Below are 13,846 nucleotides of genomic sequence, written 5' to 3' on the forward strand. Positions count from 1 at the left end.
TGTCTCTGTGCGTCTCTTTCTCTGCTCTTGCCCAGGGGGTCCCTGTCTGTCTCTCAGGTCCCTAAATGTTTCTCGGTCTCTCTGTCTCCCTCCCTTTCTCTCTTAAAAACAAAACAAGCCAGCGCCCAAGGGCCTGCCCTCTTTCTGAGGACCCGGCTCCCCCTTGCCAGCCACGGCCACGTTCCCAGAGCCCCGGGTGGGCGCGGGCGTGGCTGGCCCTCCTGCCTGTCACTCGGTCTCAGCAGGGGACCCCACTGCACAGGCCCTGAGGCCTTGGGGCGCCCTCGCGTCACAGCCCCTTCCCTCCCCGACACCATCTTTGGGGGGCCAGCCTCGTGGCTTGGGGAAGCTGTCACCCCTCCCTCACACAGACAGACTCGTGTATTCCCTGGGCTGGAGGGAGGCAGGTGAGTGACAGTGGGGGGCCCAGCTCTTGGGAGCCAGTCTTGGCCCCTCCAGGTCTCAGTTTCCCTTCCACGTGGAAGGCACTGATGCTCGCAGCCTGCTTCAGTGGCCATCCCTTCAGGGCCCTGGACGGACCCCACGTATGACAGTTAACGATCATCAGGACAAGGTGATGCTGGGTGGCCCTTCCTGCACTGGGTGCCAGCAGCATGGTGACCCACTTCACCCCTTCTGGCCCTTCCAGCTCCCCATGGGATCCCAGAGCATTCAGGAGCCCAGAAGGCTCCGGGGGGTGGGGTGGGGGGTTCTCTCCCCTCCTCCCCAGCCGGGACCACACCCCCACCCCGCTGCTTCCAGCCAGCACCACCAGCAGGCATCCTGTACCCTGTGGGCTCCCCAGGAACTAAACCAGCTAAATGTTGGCGGGAGGAGCCTGAACACCCCCTGGACTTCCCATTCATCATTGCACCTCCCTTTGGCTGAGACTCAGAGAGGGGCAGCCGCCGGCCACGGGTCCCACGGGCGAGCCTCCCTCCTAGCTGCTGGGCCTCCCCCCTCCAGCAGCTCCCTCCCACAGGTGAGGCCCAGCAGGCCCAGCACAGGGGGATCAGGAGAGAGATCCATTCCTGACCCTTGGGTGGTGTCAGAGAGCAGATATGAGGGCAAGCCCTCCCCCTTGGCCCAGGCTCTGCACCCAAGGTCTCTGGGAAGTGGAGGGTGACAGGCTGGTGTCACGGACACCCTGCTTCCTGTTTCTCACCCTCCTGGGAAAGCCTCTGGGGTGCTCCTAATCCCAACAATCTCCAGCCAGAAAAACAGGGACCTCACATTCAAGGGGCCCTGCTCTCTTGACAGTGGGAGAAACTGAGGTTCCAGCCCATGGGAGAACTCAGCCAATGTCCCTCCCTTCCTCCTTGCAGGGGTGGGGGGAGGTGGGGATGAGGGAGGGGGAGGGGTGCTCCAAGGGAGATTAAAAAAAAAAAAAAACACGAGAGAAAGGGGAATGATCACCCAGTGTGTCCATCCACTGCACACCATCAGCTTCCCTGATCCAGAGCTCAGCCTTTCAATTCAACGTTTGGGGGCCATGTGGACACCCCCTCCAACCTCCATCAGAATCTTTCTAGAAATGGGCCCTCCAGGCATACGAGGAGTAGGGGCTTGTGGAGACAGCCCTCCACGCAGCCGAGGGCCCCTCAGTGGGACTCATGGGCGAATGGAAACCCCTGCCCTCCTAGTTCACATAGAGGAATTAGATTTTCCAAGCCCGATTTTTTTTTTTTTTTTTGGTAATGGTTGGATTTGAAAAAGAGGTGGGGGATGGGAGGGGTTTCTTTTCTCCCCCTCAGATACCGGCTGGAGGGTCTAGCTACGGTAACAGGCCCTGGCTCCATCCCACCAGGCTCTCCCTATGGCCTGCCACGGTCCATCCTCCATCCGTCCATCCATTCATTCATTCACTCATTCATTCATTCAACAAACATGCATTCATGCTTCCCATGCCTGCAACAGAGAGGAAGATGGGGGCAAACAGGGTCTGAAATAGGTCACGGGCCCTGGTCCATCCTCCAGGCACCTCCAGGGTCTTGCCAGGGGTGTCCAGCACAAAGCCTTCCCTGTCCCCACCCTCAGTTGCCAACACTTGACAGGAGAACCATCAAAGCCACCGTAATTCAGACACTGGGCCCATGATCGGAGCCCAGGGCCGGGGCCACGTCCCTAGGCACCTCCTCCCAGCATCCCATCAGAGAGGGAATCAGGTGGGAGGGAGGTGGGCAGGCCTCCCCACCCCTCCTGCCTCCCCCACTGGGCTCCCAGGTCGCCCACGCCTCCCTGTCCACCCTGGGATCTGCGCTCTGCCAGATGGACGGTCCAGGCTCATCGTCTTTGGCCTCAGACCTCAACACATTGCTAACAGGCTAGGCCAGTTTTAACTTGAGCCAAAGGTGGAGGCAGGGAGGGGGAGGGCAGGGAAATGGAGGGGGGGATGCTGATCCAAACAGAGAGGATGGGCAGGGGGGAGGGCGAACGATAGTATGTTAGCTACGGAGGCTGGGGAGGCTGGTGCCCACCCGCAGCCCACCTCAGCTCCCTGACACCCCCACCCCGCTTTCTTTGTAGTTACCGATTAGCCCGGGGTCCTGGGCATCCGTGCCCCCTGCGGCTGGCTGGACCTGCCCCGCTGGCCTGGCTTTGTGAAAATGACCAAAGCAATGGAGTCCAGAGGTGCAAACTTCCCCGACGGGGCCTGGGGAGGCCGAATGAATGGGGGTGGGGGGTGGGGAGGGGGGGCAATGTTCAGGCAGCAACCCCAGCAAAGGGGCAGGGAAGAGTGGGTGAGGGAGGAAGTGGTGGGGGTCCAGGGGGAAAGGGAGGGAGAGGCAGAGAGAGAGAGAAGGATGCTGGGGGGGGAGAGGATGGGAGGTAGAGGGAGACGGGAGAGGAGAGAAAAGGAAAGAGAGAGGGAGAGGGAGAGAGAGGATGCCGGAAGGTGGGGAGGGAGGGAGAGGGGGCGGAGGAGGGGAGGGGGCCAGCTCGAATCTGTCAGCTGCACCCCCAGAGGGGGGAGGAGGGGTGGGTGGAAAGGGGGGGATGATGCTGTGGCAGAGGCGAGCAGAGGGAGGAGGTGAGGAGAGGAGGGCTGGGGGAGAGAAGATGCCGGAAGGTGGGGTGGGGAGGCCGACGGAGGGGAGGGGAGGGAGGGAGGGAGGGAGGGGGCCGGGGCGCCCACCTTTGTGCATGCCCGTGTAGGGGTCTTTGAGCACCGTGAGCTCGTAGATGCGGCCGAACTGCTCGAAGAGCGGCTTGAGGTCCTTCTCGTCCAGGTTGCGCGGGATCTGGCCCACGAAGAGCTTGATGGCGTCCAGGTCCTTCATGCCGTCGGGCTGCCCCCCGGGGGGCTCGGGCCCGCTGCTGCCCACGGGCGAGGGCCGCGGCTGCAGGAGCTGCTGCTGCTGCCGGCGCGCCTCGCTCTCCGTCAGGCGGGCCATGGCGGGCGCAGGCGGGCGGCGGGCGCGGGACCGAGCCGGCGGCGGCGGCGGGCGGCGGGCGGACTCGCAGCTGGAGCGACGGACGCCGCCTCCCGCCTCCCTCCCGCCCCGTCCCCGCGCCCTCCTCCCGCCTCCCTCCTCCGCGCGCCCGCTCGCTCCAGCATCAGGACCACAAAAGGGCGGCTCCGCAGCGGCCCCTGGCGGCCGGCGCGCGCCTCGCAGCCTCTGCGCCCCCCGCGCCCGGGAGGGGAAACCGAGTCCGCGGGCCGGGCCGCGCCCCGCATCCCCGCATCCCCGCATCCCCGCATCCCCGCCGCCAGGGCAGGTGCTAAAGCGGCGCGGGGGCCTGGCGCTGACCCGCCGCCCTCGGCCCTCCTCCGGGGCTCAACAACAGTGGCGGCAGCGGGGGCGCTGGTAATAATCATCATCATCATCATCATCATCATCATCATCATCATCATCCCTGCACCAGAAACCCAAAAGGCAGCGCTCTGACAATACCCCGTGCCGGGCACTGGGGCTCAGGACTTTGAAGTTAATACACGACCGGGTAGGACCCGCAACCATCGCCTAAGGTCTCAGCAGAACAGCCGCGCACACGCGCAAACCAAAACCAAAACCAGGAAACAAACAGCGACCCTTGGGTTTTTGTCAACAGCAACCGGAGGTGACGTTCTTTTCTCACACTTGCTACGAGCACGTAGTATCCAAAGGATCTCAAAGGATTTTGACACGTTTGGGCCAAGTGCTCCATGGGAGTCATGTCGCCCCGACTCAAAACTCTTCCAGAGATGTCCCCAGATGAGAGCCTGAGCCCTCCCCGAAGCCCACCGGGCCCTGCAGGACCTGCCCCGTCCCCTCCCTGCCCTCCGCACCTCCCTCTCTCCCCTTGCCCCGCTCTGCCCCAGCCACATGGGTCTTCTCTGTTCCTCCAGCACACCAGGCAGGGGCCTGCCCCAGGGCCTTTGCACAGGGCCGTGCTCCCCGCCTGCATTGCCATCTCCCGGAAGGTGCATGGCTGGCTCAGTGTTTGGATCCTCATCACTCTGTCTCCACCGTATCCAAAATCGTTCAGCCATCCTCACCTCCTTTCTCAGCCTTGCTTTTTCCTCCACAGCGCGTATACCCTCTTAATTCTAATATGCTATATACTTACTTGTTTGTTAATAAACCACATAGCTCTTTCTAGGTGCCAGGCTCTGTGCGAGGTGCTTCACACGTGGGAACTCATGTGGTCCATACAACAACCCGGGTGAGCACGAATAAATAGATTCTCACAGACTGCTCAGTCGGTGGAACATGGGACTCTTGATCTCAGGGTCATGAGTTCCAGCCCCACATTGGGGATGGAGATGACTTAAGTGAACTTTAAAAAACACTTAATGTGGGGGTGCCTGGGTGGCTCAGTCAGTTAAGCATCTGACTTGATTTTGCCTCATTCATGATCTCAGGGTCCTGGGATCAAGATCCGTGTGTCGAGGGACACCTGGGTGGCTCAGCAGTTTAGCACCTGCCTTCGGCCCAGGGCGTGATCCAGGAGTCCCAGGATGGAGTCCCACATCGGGGTCCCTGCATGGAGCCTGCTTCTCCCTCTGCCTGTGTCTCTGCCTCTCTCTCTCTCTCTGTGTCTCTCACGAGTAAATAAATAAAATCTTAAAAAAAAAAAAAAAAGATCCGTGTGTCGGGCTCCGGGCTCAGTGGGGAGCCTGCTTGAGATCCTCTCCCTCCCTCTGCCCCTTCCCTTGCTCGCGAGCACTGTCTCTCTAGAGTGACTACATAAACCTTAAAAAAAAAAAACTTCCTAAAAAAATAAAAAAACACTTCATGTGATATTTAAGAGATCAAAATGCAAAAACGTACAATGAACAAGACATCAAAATTTTAAATAAAGACGGAATTAGTATTACTGAGTTTTCCCACTGGCTCAGCATGGCACTGTTAGTGATCCTGATTTTAATTTTTAATTTGTTTTATTTTTATTTTAAATTAAAAATTCTATTTTAAAACAAAGACAGGGCCAGTGACAATGCCACGCCGAGCCAAAAGGGAAACTCGGGAATACTGGTTCTATTTAAAGCATCGACATTTTGTTCAGTATGGATTTGTCGGGTCAGCCGTGTTGATTTATTTTTTAATTGCATTAAAATAATCATTATCTTGATGGCTGGGGTTTTTGCCCCCCCCCTTAAACTTCCTCCCCAGGTGAGCTCACCTTGGTTCCCCCCAGCACAATCCTCAAAGCAACCGCAAGAGGGGAGTGCCGTGTCTATACCGACTCTACAGAGGGGTACACTGAGGCTCCGAGAGGTCAAGTCACAGAGGAACAGTGCTGGGATGGACTCTGGACCCCACACACTTCCCACGATCGCACACCACCTTCCTCGAGCTGTAGGGGCCTAAGCCTCAGTTTCCCTGCTCGTCACGTGACACCAGAATGTGAGCAGTCCCTGGCATGGATTCAGTGCTCATTGGCGAGGCTTAGTGTAGTGACTGGGACATTCTTAACACTCAATAAACGGCTATTATCCTGACTATTAGCAGCAGCCAGCCACCTGCCGGACCGCGGACGGGAGCAGGACACCGGGGCTGGCTGACAAGCAGAGGTGGGGGTTCAAGAGGCCCCCCTACAGCATCCCACCGCTGGGCTCCGCCCGGCTCGGCCCCAGGATGGGCTGGAGGAGCCGGGCTGGAGACAGGCTCTGTCTCCATGGAGACCGGAGCACGATGCCCGAAGCCCTGTGGGCCTCTGATGTGCCAGGAGAGTCGGTAAAAAGGACAAAAATTAAACCCAGCAGGCACCCTGTGAGCTAGAGATGCATTTTCCTCAGCCTCTTGCTTCTACCTCAAATGAACTGGGGGGGCGGGGCGGGGGGGGAGCCCGGGTGGCGGGGGAGAGAGCCCAGTCCGGCTCCAGTCTGGCCTTGGGGAGCTTCCACTCACAGTCCACCTTCCGAATGATGCTCGCCCCTGGAGTTCCCTCTCTGACCCCCGCAGCGCACCTCCCTGAGCAGGGATGGGGGCAGGGCAGGGGAAGCGGCCTGTGCATCTGGAAGCATTTGGAGCCCACCAGGCCGATTCTCTGATTTGCTTCCAGCGGGGGCATTGGCGGCGGGGGAGGTGGGGGGGGTGGGGGGATGGGGGGGTGAGAGGGAACCTGGTCACAATGCGCATCGCGGCAGGGGTCCCGCCAGCTGGGACATTACAGAAGAAGCAGGGGGTGGGAGCAGAGGGTCGGGGTAGGAGGCTTCCAGCAGGTCACCGGGCCCTCCGTCTCCCAGGCCCGGCCAGGCTGTAGCTGGCTGTCACCTCCCTCTGTACGGATGGACACACTATGGACGCGTGGGTGGCTTCTGCGTCCTGGTCGTTCTGAATCCTGCTGCCGGGGAACATGGGTGTGCAGGTACCTGTTCGAGTCCCTGCACCCAGCTCTGTGGGGCCCACACCCCGAAGATGGACCAGCGGGTCAGACAGGCACCCATCTTTCACGCTCTGAGGAGCTGCCGACTGACTTCCACGGCGGCCGCCCTCTCTCACGTCCCCCCACCCGTGCACGACGCCAGCTCCGACCTCCACATCCTCGCCGACACCTGTCATTCTGTCCTTTCCTTTTTTTTTTTAAGTAGTAACCACCTTGGTGCTGGTGAGGTGCATTGGTACTATTACATGACATTTTTCCCTTGTTATCAATCAGCTTTTTTTTAAAGATTTTATTTGAGAGAGAGAGAGGCCTCACCTCTGAGTGGGGGCAGGACAGAGGGAGAGGGAGAGAAAGAATTTAAAGCAGACTCTGCGCTGAGCGTGGAGCCTGATGAGGGCCTCGAGCTCACGACCCCAAGATCACGACCTGAGCCGAAATCAAGAGCTGGATGCTCAACCGACTGAGCCACCCAGGCGCTCCTCAGTCAGTTCTTTAAAAACAAAACAAACTTAAATAAATTGATTTTAACGGCAAATCTACATTGCTGCCTTAAAAAGGAATGCGGTTTGGGGACGCCTGGGGGGCCCAGCAGTTGAGCCTCTGCCTTCGGCTCAGGTCATGATCCTGGGGTCCCGGGATCGAGTCCCACACTATGCTCCCCGTAGGGAGCCTGCTTCTCCCTCTGCCCGTGTCTCTGCTTCTCTCTTTGTGTCTCTCGTGAATAAATAAAATTTTTTTAAAAGTGTGTGTAGGGCGAATCCCTGGATGGCTCAGTGGTTGAGCGTCTGCCTTTGGCCCAGGGGGTGATCCTGGAATCCCGGGATCGAGTCCCACATCGGGCTCCCTGCATGGAGCCTGCATCTCCCTCTGCCTGTGTCTCTGCCTCTCTCTCTTTCTCTCTGTCTCTGAATAAATAAGTAAAATCTAAAAAAAAAAAAAAAAAAAGGACTGTGGTTTATTAGATAGGTGACGAAAATCGTATTTGTTAGGAGGTTTAAACCAGACGCTGACGCTCTCTTGGGTTCAAAAGGGCGATTAGCAAACATTAGAGGCGTTAGAGACCCGTTAGCACTGGAGAGGCTTTCTCCCCGTGAAACTGCACGCCAGCTGGAAAGGGTGGGCCCTCCATCAACAACCCCCCTGCCCCCGAAAATCACAGTGGGCCCCCCACCCTCTGGGGAAACCCTATTTAGGGGATGGGGCTCTAACCCTAACAAAAGGTGGTGAGCGCTGTGTGGCCTCGGCGCCAGAGCTCTCTGGGCCCCAGCTCCACCGTCCATGAGATATGGGGAGGGGCAGGGGCTGCTCCGTGCAGTGGAGCTGGGAGGCTCACGTGGTGCGGCCCATGGGGAGTGGGGTGAGCCCCAGCCCCGAAATAACGGTGGCCAACAGACACGGAGCTTCCACACCCTCTACAAATTCACTTAAATCCTGAATCTTGCTCTCATTCCCACCCCTGGCTGAGCGGAAGCCCCCGGGGACTGACACTCCTGTGTCAAAGCCTCTTGCTCCCAAGCGTGCAGGAAGCGGCCCTGAGTGGCACCGCTGGCCCCCGCGTGTGCCCCGAGATCTCCCCCACCTCCGATGCAGGACCCTTCCCTACAGCAGCTGGAAGGAGGCACTTTGCAAACTGTAAGGAGACATCTCAGGGGAGCCGGAAGCCACCTCGGCCACAGTAGTGACCTTCTGGGGGGAGCAGCGCAGAGTCCGGAGACTGACTGAGGCCGAGTGAGGAGCCCCCGGCTGCCGTGGCATCAGCTAGCTACCGCCGCGGAACAGCTCACCGCACACTCGGCCCCGATCGCCGTCACCGCCTCGTGGTTTCCCCGGCCCCGTACCTCGAGCGCAGGGAGTCCCTGGGTTCTCTTCCGAGCCTCACCAAGCTGCCATCGAGGGGTCGGCCGGCGGCATTCAGGACGCAAGGTCCCCTTCCAAGCTCGCGTGGCAGCTGTCCCCATTGCCTCGCTCGGCTCCAGACGCTGCCCACCGCGACCCCCCCAGGCACACCCCCACCCCCCCGCGCTCCGGGCAGCTCACCCAGGGCAGGGCTGTCTGCCTCGGGGCCAGCAGGAGACGCACCTGCTCCAGCCCGCTGAGAAGGGGTCTGGTCCCAGAAGGCGCACGCGCCCCTCCAGGCAGCCTGTGCAACATGCGGATCCCAATCCCGCTGGGCTCACGGGGGCGGGAGGGGGGTGCGGGGTGCTGGGACTCTGCATTCCCATCCAGCCTCCAGGTGAGGGGCAGCGGGGCTGCGGAGGTGTCGGCGGTGATCCCGACCAACCGGGCTTTCCACAGCAAAAGGCTCTGATTTCACGGGACGTGGGCATGCAGGGGGCTGAGCCCCAGGAGGATGAGTCAGAAACGGCTCCTTGACCTTCCTGGGTCCCTGACCACCCCTGCTTCCCCGCTGTCAACTTGCTGCTGGTGGGGAGATGCGGGTGGTGGTCAGCCTCACCCTGCCCCTTGGGCCCTGACGCCCCCAGGCCTCTCGCGGCTCTTCTAGCACATTCCAGAGAGCTGAGCCCACCCACCCCCCATGAGGGCCTAGTGGTTGGCGATGTGTCCCCAGCCACCCCAGACGCCTCCCGATGTACAGCTGACCCACCTCACCCGCCCTCCCTCTGCCAGGCAAAGAGCTTCACACTTGCCTTCCCGAGGGAACCCCGACCTTTCCTGGAAATTGTCCCAGGTCCCCGATCCTGCCATTTGACCCCAGGAACGGAAAATGATTCCTCATGGGGCCGAGCTCTCCACGCTCCCTCTCAAGAAACTCCCGCGGCCCAAGCAAGCCTGGGAAGAGGGGCCTCCTCTCCCCTCCCCTCCCCTGGGGGGCCTCAGCCCCAGGGACCCCGGTATGGACACCTGCCCTGTAGGGCCAGCGAACTCTCCCGCCACCAACCCTTGGGGGTGTTTGAGGCTGAGAACAAGGGGAGTCCCCTACGGGCCGAGTGCTCCATGCTGGACCTGGAAGTCGCCAACAGGTTGTGGGTTTTTTTTTTGTTTGTTTTGTTTTTGTCTTTTCCCCAACTAAGAATGAAAGAGACGGATAATTGTCTTTTCAGAATTCCTGCCACTCGCCATCAGAGCCACGTGGCTTACGTACCGCAGGATCCTGTGTGCGTGAAGTGTCCAGGGCAGCAAATCCACAGAAAGTGGATCCCGGCGGCCACCAGGGACCGGAGAAAGGTGTGGGGGGGATGGGTGGGGCGTGACCGTCTGTCTCTTGGGGTGATGGAATATTCTGGAATGAGGGGTGATGGACGTACCACAAATCGCTGAAACGTGCGCTTTAAAAGGGCGGATTTTATGGTAAGCGAAGATCTCAACGAAGCTGTTTCGTTTTAAATTAAAAAAACAAACCCCTAAATGCCAGCTCTGTCTCCTGTTTGCCGCTCGACCTCAAGGCAAGACAGTTGAATTTCCCTTCTGTCCTCTGAGAACTAGAACCACGCGTGGACGTACAATCCCAGCAGGTCCAGGAAGCAGGGAGGGGTGGGAAGCGCCCGATCCCAGGTGGGCAGACGGAGGGGCCCCTCCCACCACTGCCTAGTCTCGAGGGGGACACGGCGGGGGGGTGACCCCAGATGCCACCTGGTCCATGTCACCGGGCTCCACGCCCTGGAAGGACACGGCATCTGGGCTTTCACTTGGTTCTGAGGTAGCCCTGCCCCCCCCCCCCCCACCGGATGCACCAGGGTGCCCAGGCTGGGGCCAGTCTACAGGAGCCTGCCCAGGACCCCGAAACGCGTCCAGGTCCTAAGAGGCCAAGACGGGGGCCATTCCAGGGTCAAGGAGGCTCAAGAGACAGGACCCCAGGGGGCTGCAGGCGTGACCTGGAACATTCCTTCCTACATCCAACTCTGGTCTGTAACTTGCCACGAATCGGCGTCCGCTTCTGGAGCCGGGGAGTGTTCTGTGAGGGGGGCCGGCGGCGCCAAGCATTTTAGGAAACGCACTCGGACGGGTTTAGGGGTGAAGGGGGCAGGGACAGGCAGGGAGACGGAGAAGGGAACGAAGCAGGTGCGCAACGTGCGCGTCCCCAGAGCGCGCGAAGGGTTTAGAGGGTGCTTGCTGTCCATATTCCCGAAATCATGTCCCAGTAAAAAGTTAGGACACAGAAAGCAAATGTTTGTTGAAGCGCCGGGCGGAGACCCCGTCCGTCCCTGGAGACCCGCCCGGGGCTGCGAGCCTCTCTCCCGGCCTCCCTGAGGACACTGGTCCTGGGCAGGTGCCCGGCGTGGACCGAGGGCCACCGGGGAACACATTTCTGCAGCCCCCTGGGGGCCACGTGTCCTCTAGCGCCCCCACCACCCTCTTGGGGTGGCCAAACTCCAGAGCGTCTCTCAGAGGCCAGGGCTGTGCCTTCTTGCCCAACGACCAGGGTCCACTCTGTCGCTGGCGGTGGCCAGTTCCTCCCCGGTGAGAGGAAAACCAGACGTCGGCGGGGGCTCGCGGGCTGTTCCTGGACGGAGCTGCGTGGGCTTGGGAGGGCACAGGGTCCCTACTGCTCTGTCCTGGCAGGTGATACATAACCAGGTGGGGGGGCTTGTGCCAATAAAACTTTATTTACAAGCACAGGCAGCGGGCTGGGCCAGGCCAGGGGCCGCCGGCGTGCTGACCTCCGGGTAAACGCGCTCCCCCTGGGGCCGGGGTGTGCGATGCTGGAAGTTGGGCAGAGCCGTGTGCCGTCGGCAGAGCACGCTCCAGGATGGGGGGCGGAAGGGTGCGTGCACGGGCAAGGACTGTGAAAGGAAGCTGACGCGGGACAAGGACAGCACGATGCTGTCTACGGAAGACGCTCATGCCAGACACAAAAGTCCTGAACGCCGTCCGCATCTTCCTAGGGATGTGTGTAAAAATGCTTTTATTTTTTAAATGTATTTTAAGTCATCTCTACACCCGACATGGGACTCAAACCCACAACCCCGAGATTAAGACTGAGCTCCTCCGACTGAGCCAGCCAGGCACCCCATTTTTTTTAAATTTTTTTATTTATGATAGTCACACAGAGAGAGAGAGAGAGAGAGAGGCAGAGACACAGGCAGAGGGAGAAGCAGGCTCCATGCACCGGGAGCCCGATGCGGGATTCGATCCCAGATCTCCAGGATCGCGCCCTGGGCCAAAGGCAGGCGCTAAACCACTGTGCCACCCAGGGATCCCCCATTTCTTTTTTAAAGATTTTACTTATTTATTCATGAGAGACACACAGAGAGAGAGACAGACAGACACAGGCAGAGGGAGAAGCAGGCTCCGCACAGGGAGCTTGAGGCAGGACTTGATCCCAGGACCCCGGGGTCACGGCCTGCGTGGAAGGCAGATGCTCAGCCACCGAGTCAGGTGCCGCTAAAAATGTATTTTAAAGAATAAAAAAAGGGGCGTTTGAGGAGCTCAGTTGGTTAGGCCTCTGAGTCTTGATCTCAGCTCAGGTCTTGATCTCAGGGTCATGGGTTCAAGCCCCATGTTGGAACCTACTGAAAAAAAAAAAAAAAAGAACAAAGGATAGAGACAGGGAACAAATGTCTCCGGGGAGAGGAGAAGGTGGATTGGAAGGAGACTCACTCGTGCTTTGTTGCCCCGAAGCACAGACCCCTGGGCGGAGGTCCAAGCACAACCCTGGGGGTCCAGGCTCCAGGGCCTCTGGCCTTCGCCCAGATGTCTGCTGCCGCTGCCCAGGGCTAAGGACACTAAAGATGAAGCTCACCGGCGCCTGGGAAGCACACGGAGCCAAACCATCTTCCTAACTGACCTCCAGGAGCTAGTGACCTTTCCAAATGTCACGTCAGGCCACACCCTGTCCCTGGTTCCCCATCACGTTGAGAGTCAGATGCAGACGTCCTGCCCATTCCCCAGGGGCCCCTTCTCCTGCTCCCCCCACGGCTCGCCCGCTCCTCACACTAGGCACAATCCTGCCCCGGGGCCTTTGCACGCGCCGTGCTCAATGCCTGCACCACCATCCCTAACTTCCACACAGCTGAATCCTCATCCCAATTTCACTCAAAAGCCCCCTTTAGGGAGTCTCACGGTCCATTCTCCATCTGTTGTCATTCCCTGTCTTCCCCTGCTGAAAATGAGCCCCAGGATGGCCGGGACAGTGGACCCCCCCACCACGTGTCCCCAGGCCCAGCCCGGCACCCGGTGCCCACCCTTGCCCCATTCCCCACCCCGGTGCAGGGTTGGCCTCACAGGTGTGCACAGGACGCTGCACACTTCACACACCAGCTGCTTGCGGCTTGCCTGCCACACCAGCAAAGAGCTGTTTTTTTTGTTTTTTTTTTTAAGGTTTTATTTATTTATGCATGAGAGACGCAGAGACACAGGCAGAGGAAGAAGCAGGCTCTCCATGGGGAGCCTGATGCGGGACTCGATCCCGGGACTCCAGGATCATGCCCTGAGCCAAAGGCAGATGCTCAACCACTGGGCCACCCGGGCGCCCCAAAGAGCTGTTTAGAGGGAATCCCCGGGCGGCTCAGCGGTCTAGTGCCTGCCTTCAGCTCAGGGCGTGACCCCGGGGTCCCGGGATTGAATCCCCTATCGGGCTCCCCGCAGGGAGCCTGCTTCTCCCTCTGTGTCTCTGTCTCTCTCTCTGTGTATCTCGTGAATAAATAAATAAAATCTTTAAAAAAAAAAAAAAAGCCATTTAGAGAGAAAGGCAGCCGACCCTCGAACGCAGGTTTGAACCGCGGGGCCCACTTGCACGCAGACCTTTTACAGGGCAGCCCTGTGATCTATTTTCTGTCTCCGACTGTAATTTTAGCAACTGGTTCTCTCGCTTTACTTCGGGAACACGGCACGAAATACACAGAACGTGGTAACACGGCCCGTCGACTCTCGTGTCACCGCCCTGGCTTCTGGGCAGCAGTGGGCTCTGGGAAGTCGAAAGATCCACGAGGGTTTTCCCCGGGGGGGGGGAGAACACATGCACCTACATGCACCCGTACGGTAAGGCTCAACCGTACCAAGACTTACACCCAAACCCTATCCTCAAGACGAGCGGCCGCAAACGCCCACGGGCGCTGAGACACGGGATGAAAGA

At 59.5% G+C, this 13,846-nt stretch overlaps 1 protein-coding gene across 9 annotated transcripts in view; it reads right to left on the reverse strand.

Annotated features, from left to right (window-relative positions):
• CELF5 (CUGBP Elav-like family member 5) overlaps positions 1-3,425 on the reverse strand; it is a 48,502-nt gene extending 45,077 nt beyond the window's left edge. For 8 of the 9 annotated variants that reach the window (XM_072787885.1, XM_072787883.1, XM_072787884.1 and 5 more), the window contains exon 1: positions 3,137-3,425. In XM_072787885.1, the coding sequence (XP_072643986.1) occupies positions 3,137-3,395 (259 nt within the window). In that variant the 5' untranslated portion in view covers positions 3,396-3,425. Of the gene's footprint in view, positions 1-2,530; positions 2,672-3,136 lie in introns of those variants that run through there. The other variant, XM_072787891.1, reaches the window with a different exon arrangement.
• Between the last annotated feature and the right edge of the window lie 10,421 nt (positions 3,426-13,846).

This window comes from Canis lupus, chromosome 19 (genome assembly GCF_048164855.1).
Source record: "Canis lupus baileyi chromosome 19, mCanLup2.hap1, whole genome shotgun sequence".
Classification (NCBI taxonomy): domain Eukaryota; kingdom Metazoa; phylum Chordata; class Mammalia; order Carnivora; family Canidae; genus Canis; species Canis lupus.